General features: G+C 38.3%; 1 protein-coding gene across 7 annotated transcripts in view; it reads right to left on the reverse strand.

Moving 5' to 3' along the window:
* The window catches only part of ANKRD10 (ankyrin repeat domain 10), a 37,171-nt gene that overhangs the window by 12,686 nt on the left and 1,572 nt on the right, over positions 1 to 22,913 (reverse strand). For 5 of the 7 annotated variants that reach the window (XR_004259219.1, XM_032246220.1, XM_032246218.1 and 2 more), the window contains exons 2-4: positions 19,646 to 19,798; positions 14,844 to 14,935; positions 1,817 to 2,052 (exon numbers count right to left, since the gene is read on the reverse strand). Coding sequence is in view for 6 of the 7 variants with exons in the window: in XM_032246220.1 (XP_032102111.1) it covers positions 1,817 to 2,052; positions 14,844 to 14,935; positions 19,646 to 19,798 (481 nt within the window). In the remaining variant the exon portion in view is untranslated. Of the gene's footprint in view, positions 1 to 1,816; positions 2,053 to 2,770; positions 2,874 to 14,843; positions 14,936 to 19,645; positions 19,799 to 22,234; positions 22,405 to 22,913 lie in introns of those variants that run through there. The other 2 variants (XM_032246222.1, XM_032246224.1) reach the window with 2 other exon arrangements.

The following is a 22,913-nucleotide window of genomic DNA, read 5'->3' on the forward strand; positions in this document are numbered from 1 at the left end:
TGCATGAGGGCACAACAAGACCACTCTACAATATTAACCAGGCATTCAAGGAAATGGCAAAGGATTTTTAAAAAGTGGATGCTCTTAAAAGGGCTTTATATTAAACCATGGTACAAACATGACAAGCTGAACACATCAGCACTAAAAAGACCATTTTGAAACGGATGCAGATCTTCATGTCATGCTTATGATTTTAGCATCTTTCCAGAAATGCTTAACTCATAAAAACCCAGAATTTGATAAAACTGTTAAATCAATACATTACTACAGAAAGTCTTTTATCACAGGAATTTTTATGGTGACAAGATTTAAACAGCTGTCAAGTATGTAACACTAACGTTTTATCAACTTTATAGGGAAAAAATGCTTCACTTGAACACACTTAAGGTAGAAAGCATGATGTTTCATGAAATTTAAAGTTAATTAAAACCTCTAGATTTTTAAGTGATTTACTGATAGCCAGTATTCCTCATGCTATAACTAGTACAGTTGATTTAAAAAACAAAACAAACTTTGTGCTTATCCTCAGCAAACCTGAGCTCATAATCTGGTTCATTACACTGCCACCTTTCCCTTTAGGTTCACTAAATATTCCTGCCAAGCTATCACATTTGTCTCCTACTTTTTTTTTTTTTTTAAACTAGAGATGAGGGCACACTATGTCACCCAGGCTGGTCTTGCACTCCTGAGCTCAAGTAATCCTCCTGCCTCGGCCTCCCGAAGTGCTGGGATTACAGGTGTGAGCCATGACACCTGGACTAAGACATCGTATATATAGCTACAGATGATTTTCCTATAGGAAAGGGAGGTGTTTTCAACTTCAAGAGTGATTTGCTGACTCTGCTGATTTGCAAACTCCAAAATTACCTAAAAAAAAAAAAAAAAAAAAAAAAAAAAAAAAAAAAGGCCAAGCGCAGTGGCTCATGCCTATAATCCCAGCACTTTGGGAGGCTGAGGCAGGTGGCTCACTAAGTCAGGAGTTTGAGACCAGCCTGGCCAACATGGTGAAGCCCCTTCTCTACTAAAAATACAGAATTAGCTGGGTGTGACAGCATGCACCTGTAAACCCCACTACCTGGGAGGGCAAGGCAGGAGAACTGCTTTAACCTGGGAGGCAGACATTGCAGTGAGCCGAAATAACACCACTGCACTCCAGCCTGGGTGAAGAGCGAGATCCTGTTTTTTGTTGTTGTTGTTGTTGTTTTCTTAAAAAAAAAAAAAAAAAAAAAAAGGTGGAAGTATACGTAACGAAAATAACTTACCTTAGGGACTTAAATCCTCAACATCAAATTATATACCACATCTTGCAATGATAAATGAACTCATATTACCATGTGGGGTACAGAGACCAGCTGAGGTCAAATCATAGTACAGAAAACATTTACCTTCCCGAATGTGAAAATGTTTTACTGCCAGACCATCAGCAATTTTTGTAAGCCCAGGAACATTTAGAAGCAAATTAAAAAAAAAAAAAAAAAAAAAAAATCAGGCACAGTGGCAGATTTTCTTTAATAGATATATTTCAAACAGATACAACAAATTAAAAAATCTAATTCATGGCAGGTAAACATAGGTGCTCAATAAGTTCCACAGAGACATTTATATTTGGGCTGTATTTCCCTCACATCCCTTTTGTTAAGTGTCCCATCTTCGCAGTGGCAGTACAGGAGAAATCTCCAGTCACCGCACAATCCACCAGGCACAATTACCACCTGAAGTGAAGGTCTCATCTCGAAGGTGCATTCAGCCATAAAAAGAAAACATATTAAAGGACAGAAAAATAAGTGTGCTCTTCCCACCCACAAAGTGGTCTCACCTTCAGTTCTAGCTTTCTTTACTCCAAAGGCTTCTGAGTCTTCCAAGCTTCTCTTTCGATTTGTTCCCACACTAATATGATTAGGAAATACATTCTGATGACCCCCATTTAAGATGCCATTGTTATAGAAATGGTTCAGATGACAATTCTGGAGGTTCAAGAGAAACTGGGCACACTCTTGGAAACCCTGGGTTTGTGCAATGTCTGCTGCTGTCAGGCCACTGGCATTTCTCAGGCTGTACAACACAAAAACACTGAATTACACCCCATCCATGTGCTAACCTGGTCTCTGCTCCTGCTGAACTGACTAGCTATCTGAAGGTGGTATGAAAGAGTAAACAAATTCATAGCAAATCTTCATTAAAGAAGTAGTTAATCAATCTAGCTCTGTAACTAACTTCTCTTATACACATTTGATTTCTAAGCAAGATTTGGGAGATAATTTTTAAAAATAAATATGCTAAACTTTTAAAAAAGACATCTTCCTATTTAACTTCTCAAAATCTTGTTCTGTTAGTCTGAAGAATCTAAATTTATGCTAACTTCAGACTTAAAACTGAATTCTATATTATCTGCACTTAATTGTAATAACCCATTCCTTTAGCGTGAATAAAATCAGAACAAACAAACATGTACTGAAATTGTCCATGGCATTCATAACAACTGTCTTCCTAAAAACAAAAGTAATGGCTTACCAACAAGCCAGACTTTATGCTTACATGTGACACTGTAAGTGGAAGTTTAGAAGGATGTCCTGACATTAAAGTAACCTATCATCAGACTCTGAATACTGTCCTAAAAACACATCCCAGCACTCACAAGAACCAAGGTTTTACCTGGCTAATAATACTAAAAGGAAAGGTCTGGGACTTCTACAGTAGCTAAAACTCCTATTAAAGTAGGAAGTGATGGCAGAGTAAGTGAAAGGGCTGAATAAAATAGAGTAAGTTGAACTTGTAAACCTTTAGGACACTGAATTAAAACTGAGGGATCAAAAGTAACTCCATGGTGAAGTTCCCCTGGAAGACAAGAATGTACACTGCTCTGTGAAATAAACCTGTAAAAAAGCAGACATCCTGTTAGCTGCAGGTTGATAAACAAACTGGAGAAGTACTTAACAGCAAAGACAGCACCCATACCTGTTCAGCAAGCTACACTACATCCACAGCAAAAGCATGATGAAATAAAGGCCTTATGCTGTGTCACTCAAACCACCAATCCAGAACCCTGATGCTTTTCTTGGAATTACTGTTAATGGAAAAACAACAAAACCAAAAAAACTAAAAAACAAAAAAATAATAAAAAACAACCTGCATTTAAGAATGAAATCTACAGAATTAGGGACAAATAACATTACCTTATTTATAAGGACTAACAATAGCCTTGTATTTGTATTTCCAGCCATCATAAAAAGCTCTGACCTCAGAAATGAAGTGTGTGAACACACACTAAAATCATGTCCCTACGTTTTAAAGCATAAGATAAATGTATTATACATTTTGAAAAAAATATCTAAATCCTATTTCATCAGACATAAAAGAGAATTGAGAATTTCAGAAACCAACAAAATTCTTTATAAAAATATAAGGCAGCTACGTGCAGGACTATTAGAGACTGAAGTCATTTTTGTTAGCCATAAGACTTCATGGCTGTGAATGGATGATGAATATTCTCTAGTATTTCATAATCTTTTTATTTTGATTATGAATTAAATGAAAAGAAAGCACCAAAGTTTGGGCAGATTGAATTACACTAATTACACTTGTACAAAATCAGATACCTTGTTATTGAAATATAAAATACACTAATATTAAGTGACAGCTTAATCATATAGCTGAAGTTTTTTTTAATGCGGTATTTCGCTTTCAAAAGATATCAGAAGTGCAGATGACCTGGGAGGGTCTACTCTGTCAAGAAAGTGAACAGAAAAGTAAGTTGCCACATGAAAATTCAAAACTCTTCGAGGAGAGCATAGGTTTATAAACTGATTATTTCTACAGATAAGCAGATTTGCTCTCTAAAGTCAAAGAATAGAAAAATGAGAAGCTATCACTTACTATTAGGACAAATAAAAATATACAATAAACCCCACAGTAAAGATTACTCTTTAGTGGACCAGAGAATAAAAAACAGCTAACAGATTTTTGAAATGGCACTTATAATCATAAACACCATGCCAGGCATGGTGGTTTGCGCCTGTAATCCCAGCACTTTGGGAGGCTCGAGGCGGGTGCATCACCTGAGGTCAGGAGTTCAAGACCAAGCTTGGCCAACATCATGAAACCCCATTTATACTAAAAATACGAAAAATTAGCTGAGTGTGGTGGCACACGCCTGTAGTTCCAGCTACTTGGGAGGCTGAGGCAGGAGAAACACTTGAAACTTGGAGGCAGAGGCTGCAGTGAGCTGAGATCGCACCACTGCATTCCAGCCTGGAAGACAGAACAAGACTCTGGCTCAAAATAAATAAATAACCAGTGCCAACATATGGAGATTCCTAGACCCTGTAAAGTTTGAGAGTGTTAGCCTACACACAGGTAGCAATGGTAAGCTCTCCCACTTCGCTTTTTTCCCTACCAAAAGTAGTTAAACATGTGCTTGTCCTCTACTTAGACTAACCAAATTTCTGTATGGTTTTATGTACCATTTCAAAACTTACTTTAGCTCAAAAGAAGGCTTATGGCCCACTCATGCTATGTACTTGTACATAAGGAACAAGCAAAGCGAGAATAATCACAAGTCAAACAACTTCTGGCATCTCACATAATTTTGGGGCACTAGAAGGCAGACATCATGGGAAGATCAAAAAGTTCTAGAAAATGTATTGGATAGGTATCACAATCTAGGACACATGGTAACGGTGGAGTTATTAGAGAAAACTAATTCTGCTCAACATTTAAGTGGCACTGTCTATGCAGCATTATCAGAAACAGAAATATCTAGCACCCCTTCTCTGCTTCTAGTGAGGTACAAGAACATTTCAACTCTATCATTTCCCTTGTTACCAAGGGCTGAATGTATACAACATACTGTTTAACTTGAGAGCATTTATAGTCTACTCAGAGGAAATCTATTATTGCCTGACTCCGAGACACAACAAAAAATGACCACCACCATCTCTTGCCCCTGAACGGGACCCACATTCTCATTTCCTCTCCTTACCTACATTCATCACCTCCACTATCCCTGCTCACATGAAAAGCCTTGCAAGTGGTGGCTCAACTGTGTAGTGCACATTAAACAAACTGGCCTGAAACGATCACTAAGGATCACCTAATCCAGAAGAGGCAGTTTTCTAAAAAGGACTGTGTAGTAAATATTTTAGGCTTTGGAGACCATACATTCTCAATCCTAACTACTCAATTCTTTTGTTGTAGGCTGAAAGCAGCCTCAAGACAATTGAGCATGGCTATGCTCTGAGAAAGGTTTATTTATGAATACTGACATTGAACTTTCACCTAATTTTACGTGTTAGAAAATATCATTCCATTGATTTTTGCTGAACAATTTAAAAATCATTAAAAATCATTCTTAGACCATAGGTTATACAAAAAAAAAAAAAAAAAAAAAAAAAAGGCAGCAGGCCAGAACTGCTGAATAACATTTAATCAAATAGACGATACTGTAAATATTCTTCTATCCTTGTTAGTATTTTTAAATGGACATATTGTTATGGGGTACACTGTAAATTCCAATACAATATATAGGGATAAAAAAACAGCATAATAGCATATACATCCCCTCAAACCCTTTTCATTTGTATTGAATTAGCTATATAAAAATATATCAAAAATTACAGTTAACTAGTCACGCTACAGAGCAAGGTAACCCTAGAGCCTATTCTTTCCATCTAGTAACCACTCTTTTAAAGAGACACAGTATTTCCCTGTTGCCCCAGCTGGAGTGCAGTGGCACAATCATAGTTTACCACAGCCTGGAACTCCTGGGCTAAGGGATCTTCCTTACCCTCAGCCTCCTGAGTAGACAGGGATACAGGTATGTGTCACCATGCCTGGCTACTTTTTTTATTTTGAGAGACATGTTGCTCAGACTGGTCTCAAGCTCCGGGCCTCATGCAATCCTCCCACTTCAGACTCCTAAAGCACTGAGATTACAGGCATGAGCCACTCTCTACCTTTTTTTTTGAGACGGAGTCTCGCTCTTGTTGCCCGGGCTGGAGTGCAATGATGCGATCTCGGCTAACTGGAACCTCAGCCTCCCGGGTTCAAGAAATTGCCCTGCCTCAACCTCCCAAGTAGCTGGGATTACAGGCATGCGCCACCACACCCAGCTAATTCTGTATTTTTGGTAGAGATGGAGTTTCACCATGTTGATCAGGCGGGTCTTATACTCCTGACCTCAGGTAATCTGCCCACCACAGCCTTCCAAAGTGCTGAGATCACAGGCGTGAGCCACTGCACCCGGCCACCACTTTCTACTTCTAGGAGATCTTTTTCAGCTTCCACGAAGTGAGTACAGTACTTGGAGTATTTATCTTTCTGTGCCTGGCTTACTTAACGTAATGTCTTCTAAGCTCATTTATGTTGCTGAGAATGACAGAATTTTTTGTTTTTTTATGGCCAAATAGTATTCCATTGGGTATATATGACACATTTTCTTTATCTGTTCATTTGCTGATAGACACATAGGTTGATTCCAAATTGGCTATTGTGAATAGTGCTGGAATGAGCATGGGGTTGCAGATGTCTTGGTATATGGACTTTCCTTTGACTATACACCCAGTAGTGGGACTGCTGAATCTTATGGTAGTTCTATTTTTAGTTTGTTCAGGAACTTCCATACTGTTCTCCATAATGGCTGTACAAGTCTACATTCCCACTAACACTGTTTAAATGTTCCTTTGTCTCTGCATTCTCATCACCATGTGTTACTTTTTGATAACTTTTTTCAGTTAGAATGACATACAGTCTATGTCATTCTCTTTAGAATGAACAATCTTTCTACTCTTACTATTCCTCTCTCTTAATGGATTTTGTGAAAAACATCTATTTTATGTACTATTCAATTCAAATAAAATAACTTTATAAAAGTTGCCATATCTGTCACAATATATTAAATACCTAGAAAAATATCTAAAGGTAAACCTGAGAGGGGTGTAAAACAAAAGACTTTGAGAGAGTACTTAGCTGTAGAACAATCATTCCTATTCCAAAATTGAGTGTTTCTGGTTACATGTTCTAAGTGCCTTACAATAAACCAGGCAGTGTGCTTAATCTGGACCAAGGGAGGGCTATCTTCAAAGTTCCTCAAACTTTCTAAATAATTTTATTTCAAATATGTTAGACTGAAAATAATTTGGGTTTCCATGTCAAAGGTTAGAACAAATAATCATTAACAAAAAAGGTTCAGGTCTTTTAATTCTATTTTCATATATGCTTTCCTATTTGTTAAGCAGTACAGTATTTCAATTTTGATGTTTTAATTGCTAAAATTCAGTAAGAGTTGGGCACATAAATGAAACACTTGATTTACAGGTTACATTCTACACTCAAATCTAGTACTTCCAGTACTTTGTTCTGTCATAGTACTTTTAAAATATTCCATTATTTACCTTTCACTCCACAGATTTGTTTTAAACAGGATCTTACTCTCGTTGCCCAGACTATAGTGCAGTGGTGCAATCACAGCTCACTATATCTCCTCCTCTGCCTCCCTGGCTCAGGTGCTCCTCCCACCTCAGCCTCCTAAGTAGCTGGGACCACAGGCATGCATCAATCACCATGCCCAACTTGTTCTTGTTGTTTTTTTTTTTTTTGCGGGGGGGCGGGAGACAGAGTTTCGTTCTTGTTGCGCAGGCTGGAGTGCAATAGCGTGATCTTGGCTCACTGCAACCTCCACCTCCCAAGTTCAAGCGATTCTCCTGCCTCAGCCTCCAGAGTAGATAGGATTACAGGCGCTTGCCACCACATCCGGCTAATTTTTTGTATTTTTAGTAGAGACGGGGTTTCGCCATGTTGGCCGGCTAGTCTTGGAACTTCTGCCCTCAGGTGATCCACTCACCTCGGCCTCCCAAAGTGCTGGGATTACAGGTATGAGCCACTGTGCCCAGCTGTTTTTTTTTTTTTTTTTTTTTTTTGTAGTGTTTATAGAGACCAGATTTCACTCCACAGGTATTTACTTAGTGTATTACATGACCATAAGCACTAACTGCTGGCCACTCCTGTCAACCTCAAGTGAGGTATCAGTAGTCAAGACAAAGTTCATCCAGCCTGTGTTTACATACACTATTCCACGGAAATTTAAAGTATTCGGAAGAAAGAGTTTAAAGAAGAGTGTCAAAAACTATTTTGAATGCACATGGTGGTATTGAAAGTATCCACATTATTTTTAGATGAAATTTTCAGAACAGGCACACTTTTGAATTTAACATCCCTAGTTTGATGCACCTGGATACATGGGCTGTGCCTGACCTAAAATGTCTGTCTTTTCATTTCTGAAAAGAGGAGTGTGTTGTTCTCCAGCTCTAGCCTACCCTCCCTGGTCCTCTCTAACATGCATTTGAAAAGTCTGTGAAAATGGGAAGAGATTTTTAAAAATCAGACAACGGTCAACTTGAGGTTCAAACTGCTTCTAGTTTGAAGTTCTAAAACTAACTTTCTTTAAAAGAAAGTCAGCATGATGCGATTTTTAAGCTAGCAAGCTAATGTGCTGTAATTTCTCGTGGAAACTATGATGACTGTGCTTCTGTCTATAAATTCTAGCTCCTGTAACATTCACCAAGACTACGAAAAGCAATCACTGAGCAGGCCACCCATTTTCTACTATTCTTTTGAAACAGGAATATTAAAACATGGGACAACACAGAATCATCTTTACTGTATATTACATTTTCTACTGAATAACTGACAAAAACAAATCAAATTGGCATTAACTTTACTAAAGGCATAAATGCTTATATATTTTCTGTAAGAATATTCTGAATAGAATATTAAAATTTATTACCTCCAGGCCAAGCGCAGTGGCTTAGCCCTATAATCCTAGCACTTTCGGAGGGAGAGGCAGAAAGATCCCTTGAGGCCAGGAGTTTGAGACCAGCCTAGGCAACACAGGTGACCCTGACTCTTCAAACACTAAAATTTATCTATATCTAGGAATTGTCCACCAAAGAACTTTAAAAATCAAGCTCTACTCTGCTGCCAGCCAGGGTCCTACCAGTTTCCACTTATAGTGCCACAATTCCAGAACAAAGGAGAAGCCATTCTGATAAGAACGTCTTTGTTTTAATTTTGAAAAACCACGGATCAGGAAATAGCTGAAGTATAATTTTTAGAATCCAAGTTGTCACATCACCTTCAGGATGTTTTCTTATTGTTAATGCCATGTGACAATAAAAGATAACGATTTTTATATAAATATTTCTGTTAAAATTCTGATCTCAACTTAGCTATTGTTAGTTTACAAATAAAAAGGTAGATATCATAAATTAGGGTAAGCAAAGCATGCAAATCTAAAGAATCTATATCTGAATTCCTAGATTAGCATTAAAACCAATCACCGCAACAAATACCTCAACAGTATGCCTTGTGTGCAGAAAGGAAGCGATACTGAACATTCAATGCCACAACTGTAAGGTTTTCGGAGAAGCACCTGTGGCAGTTTCAGCAGTTTCTATATGGAATGCTCCCCCTTTCTAGGATTACTTGAAAAAATCAAGTCAATTCGAATTACGTAGCTGTAAGACATTGACATGTGTAGTTTTTACAGATTCAGAATCTTCTGTGTGATTTAAAACGGGCAATGGTTCATAATACAGGAAACTTAATAAGGGATCACATATTTGCAGGCAACATTTGGATTAAAAATACATAGACACACATAAGGTGCAGAAGCACACTGACTGAGCTTAAGCCATTGTCATGTGACCACCTTGACCAAGAGCTACTGCTCTAAAACACTGCCTTTAAAATTACCTCTGGTAATTTTTTTTTAGCATGAAGCCAATTTAAATATGTCAATATTTCAACAAAACTTTAACAGTATGGACTAAAAACCATCAACTCACGATTCTGGTTACTTTAAAATTTGGTATGCTGTATCTCAAATACATTAGTAACTATTCCTAGATGGAAATAAGCAAATACATGGAATCATTAAAAAAAGATTATAAAACATTACTAAACTGTCCATTTGTACAGACAAAACATTAGCAAACATCTAAGATATCTTCAGCAAAAGAAATACATGTGTATTTTTAACCCTTTGGTATCCAAACTCTTATTTAATAATGAAGACTTTCTTAAATATATTCTTCAGTTAATAATAGGAAGAAACTATTTTTAAAGTTTCTACCTACATAAATTTGGTGCCAAGTTTTCAAGTTCAAAGTTACTGAGGATAGTTTTACATTGCAATTGAGCACAATTATGTTTGCATACATTAAAATGTAAAACCACCATTCTAGGAGTTTGATGAAGTATTTAACATGCTCCTGCTATAATTTAGCAAGGGAAAAAGACATCTGGATTTGGAAACCATTGGTTTCATTTGAAAGCACTATCTATAAAAGCAGTAAAAAAAAAAAATCTGTATTTTAATCAAGCTACTATGAAAAACAATCAAAACTCTAAACTTCATTTCTTAAGTCTGGAAAGATGTCAACCCACTTACTGTCCCTGTCTAGCAGGCAGAACTTAATAGTTATTTCAGAAAGTGATTCCTCCATCCCAAAACACCTTAACCAGAAAATAGCCAAGACCAGACAAGTCTGCTGTGGTGACAATTAGATAAAAGGAGGCAGCACAGTGGCTCACACTTGTAAACCCCATGCTCTGGGAGGCCAAGGTGGGAGGATTGCTTGAGCCCAGGAGTTTGAGACCAGCCTGGGCAACACAAGACGACTCCATCTCTACAAAACATTTTTAAAAATTAGTTGGGCATGGTGGTATGTGCCTGTAGTCCCAGCTACTCAAAAGTCTGAGGCAGGAGGATCACTGGAGCCTAGGGGTTTGAAGCTGCAGTGAAGTATAATCATGCCATTGTACTTCAGCCTGGACAACAGAGTGAGACTCTGTCTCTTAAAACAAAAAAGAGGAGGCAAAAAGTAGGATGTGAGGATTAGAATTCAGAGGACCTAAAATCAGAAAATATGAATTCAGAGTCACAATTCTGATAGATTTCATAACTGCATTATTATTCTGACAGGCAAATAAACTAACAAAAATAAACCACAAATTTCAAAATGAACAGCTAAAAGTAAATTTGGGTAACATTTTGACAAGGGCAAAAGTTGCAAATAAATTTAACACTCATATTAAATATGCTCATCATCTGTATTTGCCCTAATGAAAATCTGGCTTCTAGACAGGGCTCTATGGTAAACAAAGAAAGGTGGGTCTAAATGGTCAATTTTAATCCAAACTAAGCAAATTCCATTTTAATTAAAATTTTCTAAAAGTGAAGTATTTTTTTCAGCATTCGAAGTCTACTAACATCACATTCTAGACTTTTTTTCTTATGGCCAACTGTGTCTGCTTTCTAAACTAGGCAAGAGAGAATTTTCTAGAGTGAGTCACTGAATTTCCTTACATAAGGCTTTAGATGCTTCTCAAGCTAACTAATGATCCCAGTTAAGATAAAAATTAATGTAATTAAGTTAAAATACATGTAGCCCAGTTGAAGATCTGGTTACCACAGAATAAATGGCTTCTAAAAAAATCCTCTCCTATAAAAAGGTTCTCAGACTTTGCCATTAAACACTGGCATCTATATAATGCAGTATTAAAATGGACCCACAGATCTGCCTGAGGTGCAAGTAATGCTCGTTTCATTCTAAATCTCTTTATCCCTACTCCATGGCATAAAGCTATTTTAATAGCTGGTTGATATGGAAACATCCTCCACTTTCTCTCTCAAGAAAATAAAGACAAAGTAGCCAACAGTAATTGGTAGCAAATTACTAAGAGTACAGCTAATCCAAGGCTTGAAATCTGCTATATACAATGTTGGTAGTAAAAAGATCTTAATTATCAGCAGACAGCAAGTTTTCAAGTCTTCTTCCAAAATCACATTAAGATTTAATGTTATGCTGCTATATGCTCTATCGTCCAAAAGAAAAACAAGGTGACAATCTTTAATAGTATATCCTCTTCTTCCAATCAAAACCTGAGTGTCAAGCAAGCAGCAAATACTGGCTGCAATGGGAAAATGGAACTATTATGTTAGCAAGATTAAGGATGGTGAAAACTTCACATATTTGCTGAAAACTCCATACACAGAAATTTCGGTCCTTTAAAGTACACAAACATATAGTTTGTTCACAGAACTTAAGATTTAATCCTGTGAATTTTAATTTTGAGATGTAAATAACGGAAAACAATAGTGACCAACATGTAAGCCGGAAACAGAATCTCACACACAGAAAACTTGGCACCAAAACTCAAGATTTAAAATAAGAAAAGAAAAAGAAAGTCCATTAACATACTCACGTGTGGTGCTAGAAAATTTAATACGATGCACAGCAGCTGAAATGCGTTATCTTACAGATGCAACCTACATTAACAAGTAAGTTATATAACAAACCATTCTAGCCACAGACACTTAGTGTACTTGCCCTTATTATTATGTACCTGATGTCCAAAACAGCACAACAATTTAAGACTTTGGGCACTTTATGTAGCAGATATATAAAAAGCAAAGCAGGAATTAAGAGCAAATTAATTTAATAATACTGATATAAGGCAGCTTTTAATCTATTCACAGGAAAAATTTATATTATCTCCTAAATATTATAGCATGTAATATAAATAATTAATAATCTGGTCCATTCTGAATGAAAAAATAAGTAACTTTAAGGACATTAATTCTATGCTCCTTGAACATCTTAAAAAAAAAAAAGGTTATGATTTGCTAGGACTACACTTTACCATGAGCAACATTACAGGGAACAAAATAGACCTAGTACCATCATTTTGGAGATTCAAACTGTTACACGTTGGTAGACTAAATGGGGTAATTATAAAAATGTGCAGAAATCAAGAAGCAATTTACAAATTAACTGACAAACTTGACACTTTAGATGTTAAAACTAAATAACCACATATACAATAGCAACAAATAATGATTACTTGTGCTCTATCTCCAGGCCAAAGACTTGGAACTTTAAGAATCGCTTTTGGCTAGGTAGCTCAGGCTAAGTATATCTTCTAAAAAAAAAAAAAAAAAAAAAAAAAAAATGAAAGCTCAGTCCAGGGAAGTCACCATAATGCAGGGTCTTGAGGGGTGGCTCTTATACTGAGAAGGACAAACAGACTGGCACCTGAGCCCATCTCAGCCACACCTGGTGGAAAAGAGACACTTGAGGGCCCTGTAACCAAGGACAGAATTGTAAATAAAAGATTCTCATTTTTAAAAAGACACCTACTAAAAAAAGGACATTGTGATATTTATTGGCTGAAAAGATTAAGCTATCCATAAAATGAATAAAACACCTTTGTAATAAAATGTTTAGGACCAATTAAGAGTATTATTTAGAAAAGTCATTAAAAATATCAACTTCTAGTTATCCACTGTTTCAATAAATGACAAGCAATTTTATCAATTATGTTATATATGACTCCGTATTTTATAATGAAAGCTTCTGTTATTAAAGGTGAGTTTTTAATCTGACTACAGCTAAGAAAAATGCACAAATTACCTTGCTTTAAAGCAATCCACTGAGAATCACCTCAATGTTCCTCTATTGTATTAAATATATTATCAATTGTTTCTACGTTACCTTTAGTCACAACTATACATGAAGTCAAGAGAGTCCCTACAATGTAACAGTAAATACGGGCCATGTTTATAATACTAAATAACTATATAAGGATCATAGCCCAAACTAATGGCGAATCTTGTCAATAAACTTAACAAAACAGAAGCTAAGATATTCACAGATTATTGACAGCCACTGGTACCTACACGTGTCGTGCATTAACGTGTATGGTTTTGCTGTCTGAGATCTATTTTCAATATTTACTATAATACAGAGTCAAAGCAATGAAATGGAAACCAAAGGGTTAAACTATTTTGTGGGTTTTCTTTCAGAGTCTAAATGTTCACATTTCTGATTAGAATAATGTGGTTTATAATTAATCTTTATGAATTATTCATAACACAAGGTAAAACAAAAAAGTTGATATTATCAGTTATTTTGGTTATTACAGCTCTATAGCTTACACTCAACATTTAAGGGTGAAAACCGCATCCATTTTGTTAATGCTGTGAACTGTAGAAGAAAAATTTTTATAACATAAATCTTTAAGAGAAAGTTGATAACAAATAAATTTAATAGCTAAAATAAACGTATAATGCCATGGCTAGCTAATGATTTGCATATAAGATCTAATTTCTAAAAGAATACATGTAAACATTAAGATTGTCCTATCAAAGCATAAATAAGCTAACTGATGTAAGCTGAGCTAAAACAAAATATATTTTAAAATAATGCCACCGGTATGAGAAGCTTATAGCAAGCTTGAGGTCTTTAGTGTAAATAGTCCTATTTTACAAGGAACTATCAATTATTAAGTTGTAATAGGCTTTAAAACATAACATTCTCACATCTGCCAAGATGTGGAAACTGAAACCCAGAAAAGCTAATTTTCTTCAGAAACTTTTTGAGTCAGAGGCCTGAAAAGATACTTTAATCCAACCCAAGCTTCTTGTTTTGAAATTAAAACTTGGCAAAAAAAAAGTTTAAAGACCACAGTGACACAACTAGTTAGTGGAAAAGTAGTGGTGGCAAAGTAATGATGCCAAGTTCCAAATCTAATTAGTTAACTGTTCTTTCAGTTCAAATATACTCTCAACAAGAATACTGAGGCTGCTTGAAATTAAACCCCCTTCTGTTAGAGATCAACTTAATCCACACAATTTTCCTCACTAATGCCAACTGTTCTAAAAGGCAAAATTACATTACTAATTTTGAAAGCAAAGGTATAGGACTTTTGCCTGCTTATGTACTGCCTTTAAACAAAACATCCTCGACTACATCTTTAGCTGCAAAGAATAAATGAAAGACACTTACTCGATGTGAGCCCCATTCGCCACAAGGGCACTGATGCAGTCTAGGCTCCCAGAGCGAGCTGCCTTGTGAATGGGAGTTTCACCCTCACAATCCTGAAACAACAAAAAGCAAAATATACACATACTCAGAACAAATCTTCTGGCATTTTAAAGTAACGTCATTAGCACAGATCAGAGACCTTCTCATCCTTTGAGATAAAACGTGTTGATCAAGGTCTGAAGCAGGACACAAAGAAATCAATACATGAACAGAGGATGAGAGCAAACCACGAGGGGCAAGTTGTCTAAAATGTTTAGCTACAGGTCAACGACCAAGTATCTTTGGGCCTTCTCCAGTAGTGACACCATGAATGCTCTCAACAGTGATTTAAAAATCACTTTATGTTGGATCTTAGCACACGTGTGTTTTATATAAACCCAGAATAAGTTCACACACACACACATTAAAAGTCATCAAGGCCAAGAAATAGCACATAATAGCTGACATATGTTCTCAGCTGCCCACTTTCCTCTGTGAGCACCCCAATGCTAACCCAAGTCAACATCATCAATGCCTAACTTGAATCTTCTACTTTGAACTTGAAGTGGGACCACAGCTTAGACAAGATGGCCTGAGGCATAATAGTTGATCTATTTTGAGTATTTACTAGAGGGAATATTTACTAAATATTCCCTAACTATTTTCAGTATTTATTAGAGGAAAGAGAGAGGAAAGGTAAAGCAAAGCAAGCTTCAAAAGAACAGATATAGGTGATGGGGAGGAAAGCGGCAAACCACACTGCCATGTATGTACCTATGCAACAATCTTCCGTGTTCTTCACATGTACCCCAAAACCTAAAATGCAATAAAATACATATATATATAAAGAATGAGATTCCTGCTTCAGAAAAGGTGGGAGGCATGGGGGAGGGGGTGAAGCACATACGGAAACAGAGGAAAGAGAGTAGGCCCAGGAAAGCCACTGTGGACATCGGCACAGTCAACCCAGGTCTACATTACACAAATGAAACCTCAAAGGCCATCTTCATAGGCTATCAGCCAAGCAAGAGAGAGGAAAGGCAATCGGACACAGCAATCAAGAGAAGGTCATTTCTGGTGGAAAACAAAGACTGGGAAATCCTGGGGGCTCCACAGCAACACCTCTTGAATAATCACACTGCAACCTCACTGGTAGCTGAACTTGGCAAAAGACTACCACAGAATTAGAGATTAAGATAAAAAGGAGTGCAGTGATTGTGGGTCATTCAGAAAACAGTTCATTCATAAACTCGGTAAATAGTTGAGCTCCTTCACCAACACATACTAACTCACAGGAGAAAAAAATGAGGTGAGGGCCACCCAAAGTTAAAAAAACAGTGGTAGGATAATTTACAGAAAAAGAGTATGAAAGCCTTAAGTGCTTGGTGGAGGAAAAAATGTGCACATTTATTTAAACAAAGGTCTAAAGAGAATATAAAGCAACATAAAGCTCTACACAGAAAGATCCGTTTTTGAAAAGAGAAACACAGAAAACCATGCAGCTATACAGTAAACTCTCTATTGAACTCAGATTTTTTGAAAAGCCAAAACCTAGCCCTATCCTCCTAAAAGAGAGGTGGGAATGGAAGAGGAGCAGTACAAAATAAAGAAATAAAAATTACATAAAAACATTGCCAGGAAAAAGGGAGCTGAGATATATAAAGTTTTGCCGAAAAAGAAAAAAAGCTACAAAGGGGGAAAAATGCTCTTTAAAGATATCCTTGGAACAAGATGAAAAAGTAAGGGTCTGTTATTGGGGGGATATCAACAGGTGACAGAGAAAAAGCAAAACTATCAACCTCTGTAGGGAGAATCTTTTTCTTTTTCTTTTTTTTTTTTTTTTGAGACAGAGTCTCGCTCTGTTGCCCAGGCTAGAGTATGGTGGCACGATCTTGGATCAATGCAACCTCCACCTCCCAGGTTCAAGTGGTTCTGTTTCAGCCTCCTGAGTAGCCAGGACTACAGGCTTATGCCACCACGCCCCGCTATTTTTTTTTTTTTGTATTTTCAGTAGAGACAGGGTCTCACCATGCTCGCCAGGACTGTCTCCATCTCCTGCTGGGATTACAAGTGTGAGCCAACACGCCCAGCCTGTAGAGACAATCTCTAAGGGCAGAGCAAACACTAAAGGCAGGCCCGGGCACCTTGAGAGAAGGTAGCCAAAAGAAAAGACACTTAGAGCAAAGAGCCAGATGAAGGTGACCACGCGTCCAGCTCAGCCCAGTCACATAGCAACCACAGCAAACTGAATGATAAAGGGAACTGGGAGTAGTGCCAGAATGCTCAAGACAGGCTGGGCACCTTGGGTTTTAATAAAGAAAAATTTCATTTCTAATCTAGATATGAAAAAGGCAACATCAAATGCCAGCAAAATTCTAGAAAAGGCATATGAAAGAGAAAGCTTGCTAATTATACACCATGGATAGTCAATATAGACTCACCAAAAACAAATAACATGAAGCTAACTTCATTTCCTCTTGGGGAAACCAAGAACATCGGCCTCCAGACATCATATGAGCTTCGGTAATCTCACGGGCTCACCTTAGAGACTGCCAAGAAAGTCTGCGGTATTAACCTTGAGGAACATGAACTTAGAACTATTAGTAGCTAACAAGCCAAAGGATTAACATACTAGGAACTGGGTTAAAACACAGCATGAACAGGTTCAAAAAATTAAATGCATACAAACAACAAAGGAAAAAGACCTGGATCTGGTGTTCTAAGAGTTTATATGAGACATGAGAGAAACTGTCTACATGGAGATGAGTCAGCAGGTGGGCTGGGGTTGGAGGGTTATTGTGCCCTCAAGATCACTGGATGCCCATCACAAGAGGCGTCGAAATTCACCCACTACTACATAATAGAGGGAGATGATGTCTGAGATTCGGATGCAAACTCTACATGCTGGCAGACCACAACTACCTAACCTAAGACCCACAAAGGAGAAATTCCACGGTGCTTCACAATGCCAAATGATACGTCCTAGGCACATGGGAGGACTTAGAAATGTATACCCAGATATTTCAAATGCAGGGAGGGCTGCAAAGAAAAAGATTTAGGATCCTGCCTTGAAGAAGCAGAGTGCGAGTGCAGGAGAGGTTTCCAAGAGGTGTTATCTAGAGGCACCTGAGAGGAAGGTGGGGGACACAGAAGCACACTTTCTGCCCCCTCTTCTCTATTGGAAATACTGAACTGCAATAAGACACTTTGAAAAGGGAGCTTCTCGATTTATAAAGGTCTGGAAAGCAGTGTTAGACAATTTCTCTAGTCCTTTCTAAATTAGATGCTATGTAATAATTCAATGAAAATTAACATACAAAAATTCCATAAGTTCCATACTAGGTATTAATTACTGCCATTCATGAATTATCCATATTTTACTGATAAAGGAGATTGAGCCACAGACCAAGTTAACGACTTGCCCAAGGCCAGAAATGTGGCAGAAGCAGGAATCAAGCCGACACTGCACTTTCTACCAGGGGACAGTGGTAGGGAAGAAGGAAAGACACAAGGTGATGCCCAGCACCGTAAGGGTACAGAGTAGGTAATTCATAACTCTCAAATTTATGAATACAAGCAACAGAGCAGCAGAGACATCTACATATGTAAAGTCATACATGCAGAGATGGAAAGGGAAGTGACAGCATGGCAACCTGAAAAGTTGTCCCATATCCCAAGTTTCAGTTTAGTAACAAACAGGCCTAAACTCTTGGCCACCCTCCCTTACACTGTCTTTTCTACTTCGCTTCTCTTAAGGAGACAATCACTTACCCCAATCTCCCACTGATTCTTGTTTCTCTTAAGGGGACAATCACTTACCCCATTTTCCCATTGATTCTTGTTTTAAATCATGGCTAACAAGACCTTCTTTCTCAATTACTTGCTCCTTAGCTGAGTAGTTGAGTTTTTAGGAGAGAGACTAGCAACTGCTTTATACCTGGTTATCATCAAGGATTGAATCTTGGGAAAGACAGAAAAGCAGGAAGAAGACTTTGCATAAAACAAGGCCTTGATGATTGTATATAGCAAAAGCATTTACAAAAAGGAGAAAAAGAGAAAGGCATAAAAAACAGCTCCCAGAGCCCATGCCAGGTCTCTTAGACTAATCCAATTGCAGCAAAGGATGCCGAGTGTGGGGACTGCTCCAAGTCAGACAACATACTGGTTATCAGACGCTGCTTGCCTCATGCAACCAAGTCCCTAACAATCTGAACACTCTCATATAGGTGAAATGCCACTGAAAACACATCATGGAAAAAATCTGGGACACTTACGTTCCTGTTTGTATGCTTAATCTTAAATACCAAGTCACTTACTCTTCCCACTTAGTAAATGATACTTAGCTACTTATCTGCATCAAGGCATCAACTCGCATCTGAAGCTCACTTTGGAGCCAACTTAACAGCCACGCTTTTTCTAGGATAAAAGTGTTTTTATAATTATCTGTGGAAATGAGGCTAAGGTAGCTGCGAGCAGAAAGCCAGAACACCTGGGCTCAAGGCCAGGCTCCTGTAATTACCAGCTATAACCTTGGGCACATTACCCTGGATCACAGTTTATCATGAAGTCACATTATAGGTGAAAGCACTCTATAAACAGAAAGCATTCCTGTGGAAAGGGCCTATTATCCTCCACAAGCAACTGAAGAAACAGAAACTCCGGTTTGTCCTCAGGTAAAGATATCAAACTCTAATTAGGACCTCAATTTAAAGCAATACCATGTGTATAATTATAACTGCAAAAAGAAAAATCAAGAGCAAACAAAGTCCATCCAGCACTCTTACCGGTTTGTTAATGTTGGCTCCTGCTTGAATCAGCCAGATCAGGCACTGAGGATGTCCCCCAAAGGCCGCAATGTGGGCTGGCGTCTGCGCGTACCGCGTGGTGGAGACGTTGAGTGTGGCTCCGGCTCTCACCAACTGCATTAAGCACTCCAACTTCGAAAATAGGAGGAGGGATGAAAACACGCAGACATGTCAGTACCCTATTCAATATTACACAAATAATCTAAATTCCATAATGATGACAAATGGCTTTGTTACCAATTTTTTAATAGAACAAATTAAATCACTCCTTCCCAATGCCAAGCAAATTTTAAAAGGCATTTAAAACAACATTTTTCCTTGTCCTTATGAAAAAGACGGTAGGCAGAAATAAAAAAATGCAAAAAGACTAACACCATACAGATTTAAATATTTTGGTTTCCCTACAGCTGAATAAGCCAAAATCAGAAAAGATTGGACTGCACTGTTCAAAGACTTCTATCAAAATTGTTTTTTGCACAGACTACTCTAAACAAAAATGTAAGAGATTGGTGGGTTAAAAAACTTTGTGTAGGCCAGGCGCAGTAGCTCACTCCTATAATCCTGGCACTTTGAGAGGTTAGGCGGATCACTTGAGGTCAGGAGTTCTAAACCAGCCTGGCCAACATGGTGAAATCCCATCTCTACTAAAAACAAAAAAATTAGCTGGGCATAGTGGTGGGAGCCTGAGGCAGCTTGCACCCAGAAAGCGAAAGTTGGAGTGAGACGAGATCACGCCACTGCACTCCAACCTGGGCAACAGAGCAAGTCTCCATCTTAAAAAACAAACAAAACTTTGTGTAATGCTGGGTACGGGGGCTCATGCCTATAATCCCAGCATTTTGGGAGGCCAAGGTGGGTGGATCACCTGAAGTTCAAGACCAGCCTGGCTAACACAGTGAAATCCCATGTTGGGGTTTCAAAAATACAAAATTACAAAAATTAGCCAGGCATGGTGGTGCATGCCTACAATCCCAGCTACTCAGAAGACCGAAGAAGGAGTATCAGTTGAATCCGGGAGGCGGAGGTTGCAGTGAGCCAAGATAACTCCACTGCACTCCAGCCTGGGCAACATAATAAGACCCTGTCTAAAAGAACAAAACCCCCCACAAACTTTCTGTCACTACAACTCCTTATAGTCAAGACTATTTTCTATAGTGTACACAACTGTGCACTTTTAAACAAGTCAGCACTAAATACTCATTGAATACTCAACTAAGGCCCCATTCTCCACATTAGCTTTTTTACTCTTTTCAAATGATTTATATTTATCTAGCCTCTGGCTAAAATATAGTTCACCACATTCAACAAATTTAGCAAGTGCCTACCATGTGCCAAGCAATTGTTCAACACATGTTCTCTAACCCTAGACTACTCGTTTTCTCTCCACTCCAATCACAATGCAGTTAGGGAACAAGCTATGCCGGACTGCAAGCAATTCTCAAGAGCAGAGACTGCACCTGAAGACAAAATACCTAATATCCTCCTTTCCCATCTCTCTTAGCACTTTAAGGCTTTCCTTGCAAAGGACGGGTCGTATCAATAAACACTTCTGTTAGACGAAGAATACACAGATTCAAAACACACTCTTCAGCCAACTTGGATCTGGGGGTAAAGGCTGATGTCTATTTTTATTTACTGCCTTTGTTAATTTACTGGGCGAAAATGAAAGTATTAACTAGTGATAAGATGAACAGGTCTCAAATCAAAAATAAAACGGATGAAAACCACTCGGCGAACCAAAAATCATTTACTGAGAGCTCGCTGGGCTCAAAGCTGTTACCCTTAGGTTCAATCTAGAAACCTGGATTTGCAATTCTGGAAAGATACTGTTCAATACAGTATCATAAAAGGTACAATAGAGATTTTAAACAACGTTTAGCCCTCTGGGAACAAATGAGTCTTACCAACGTTAGGGATCTTGTGCATCACTAGCACATTTCTCAGAACACTAGCCTGAAACCGGTGTAAAAGGGCAACCGTTAGCAGAGTTGCGGGGGAAGCCTTGACTGGAAAGCTGCAGCCCTGAGTCCTGGCCTGATTTCTGTCCCAACAGCTTCTCAGAAGGCAATGTCTGGACACTGGACAGGGGCTTTCTAAGGCCCCTTCCATATCTAAGACCAAACAGCCGTATGATTCAGACAGCTGGAAACAATGAAGTAACTGCTTCTAGTTACATTTGATGACCCAGGTAAAGCTACTGCTCAAAGTTCCATGGAAGTAGGCTTTTGAAAAATTATTTGTTTTTTTTTAATGGGATAAAATACACACAAAAAGTTACTATTTTAATGTAGTTACGGCTATTTTAATCCCCAGAGGCAACTGGAGGCACCAATGGGTGAAATATTCTAAGTGACCATCCATAACGAGGCTTTAAGCATTCTACAGATTGTTGTTCACTGTCACCCAGTACAGTGTCATTCTCAACCAGAGAAAGGATGGAATCCTAAAGGTTGGTGTAAAAATAAACCACAGCAAGAGGCACTCTGAAGGGAAGGAATCCTCAGATTACTGACTGCCTCGGGAAATCTATTTCAGGCTGCAGGCAAAAGCTCAGGGAGGCTTTCTTACTTTTGTTTGTTAAGAAACTCATTTCCCCTGAGGACTTGTTTTCTCCAGCGGCTACCACAGTTGCACAACTTCACAGACAGTGCCACAGGGACCTAACAGCCCTTGAGGGTTAACCTGCTTCCCCACCCCAACGTCAAAACTCCTTTTGATTTATTTTTTACTTAAAGAAACGTAACGTTTCCATTTTTTTTTTTTTTTTGGGACGGAGTTTCGCTGTTGTTACCCAGGCTGGAGTGCAACGGCGCGATCTCGGCTCACCGCAACCTCCGCCTCCTGGGTTCAGGCAATTCTCCTGCCTCAGCCTCCTGAGTAGCTGGGATTACAGGCACGCGCCACCATGCCCAGCTAATTTTTTGTATTTTTAGTAGAGACGGGGTTTCACCGTATTGACTAGGATGGTCTTGATCTCTTGACCTCATGATCCACCCGCCTCGGCCTCCCAAAGTGCTGGGATTACAGGCATGAGCCACCGCGCCCGGCCAACGTTTCCATTTTAAGAGGAGAATCAGAAACTGTTTCCCAAAAGACACAACTGCGTTGTGAATGCAGCACCGGGGGTAGCAAGGTAAACTGCAACTCCATCAGCTGGTAACGACATTACGATGGCCAGGCCTTCTTAAAATAACTTATTTCACGTTATCCTCTATATATTTCCGCAAAACCATTTAACCCCATCTCA

This window comes from Sapajus apella, unplaced genomic scaffold (genome assembly GCF_009761245.1).
Source record: "Sapajus apella isolate SASKATOON/1434 unplaced genomic scaffold, GSC_monkey_1.0 scaffold60, whole genome shotgun sequence".
In the NCBI taxonomy this organism is placed as follows: Eukaryota; Metazoa; Chordata; class Mammalia; order Primates; family Cebidae; genus Sapajus; species Sapajus apella.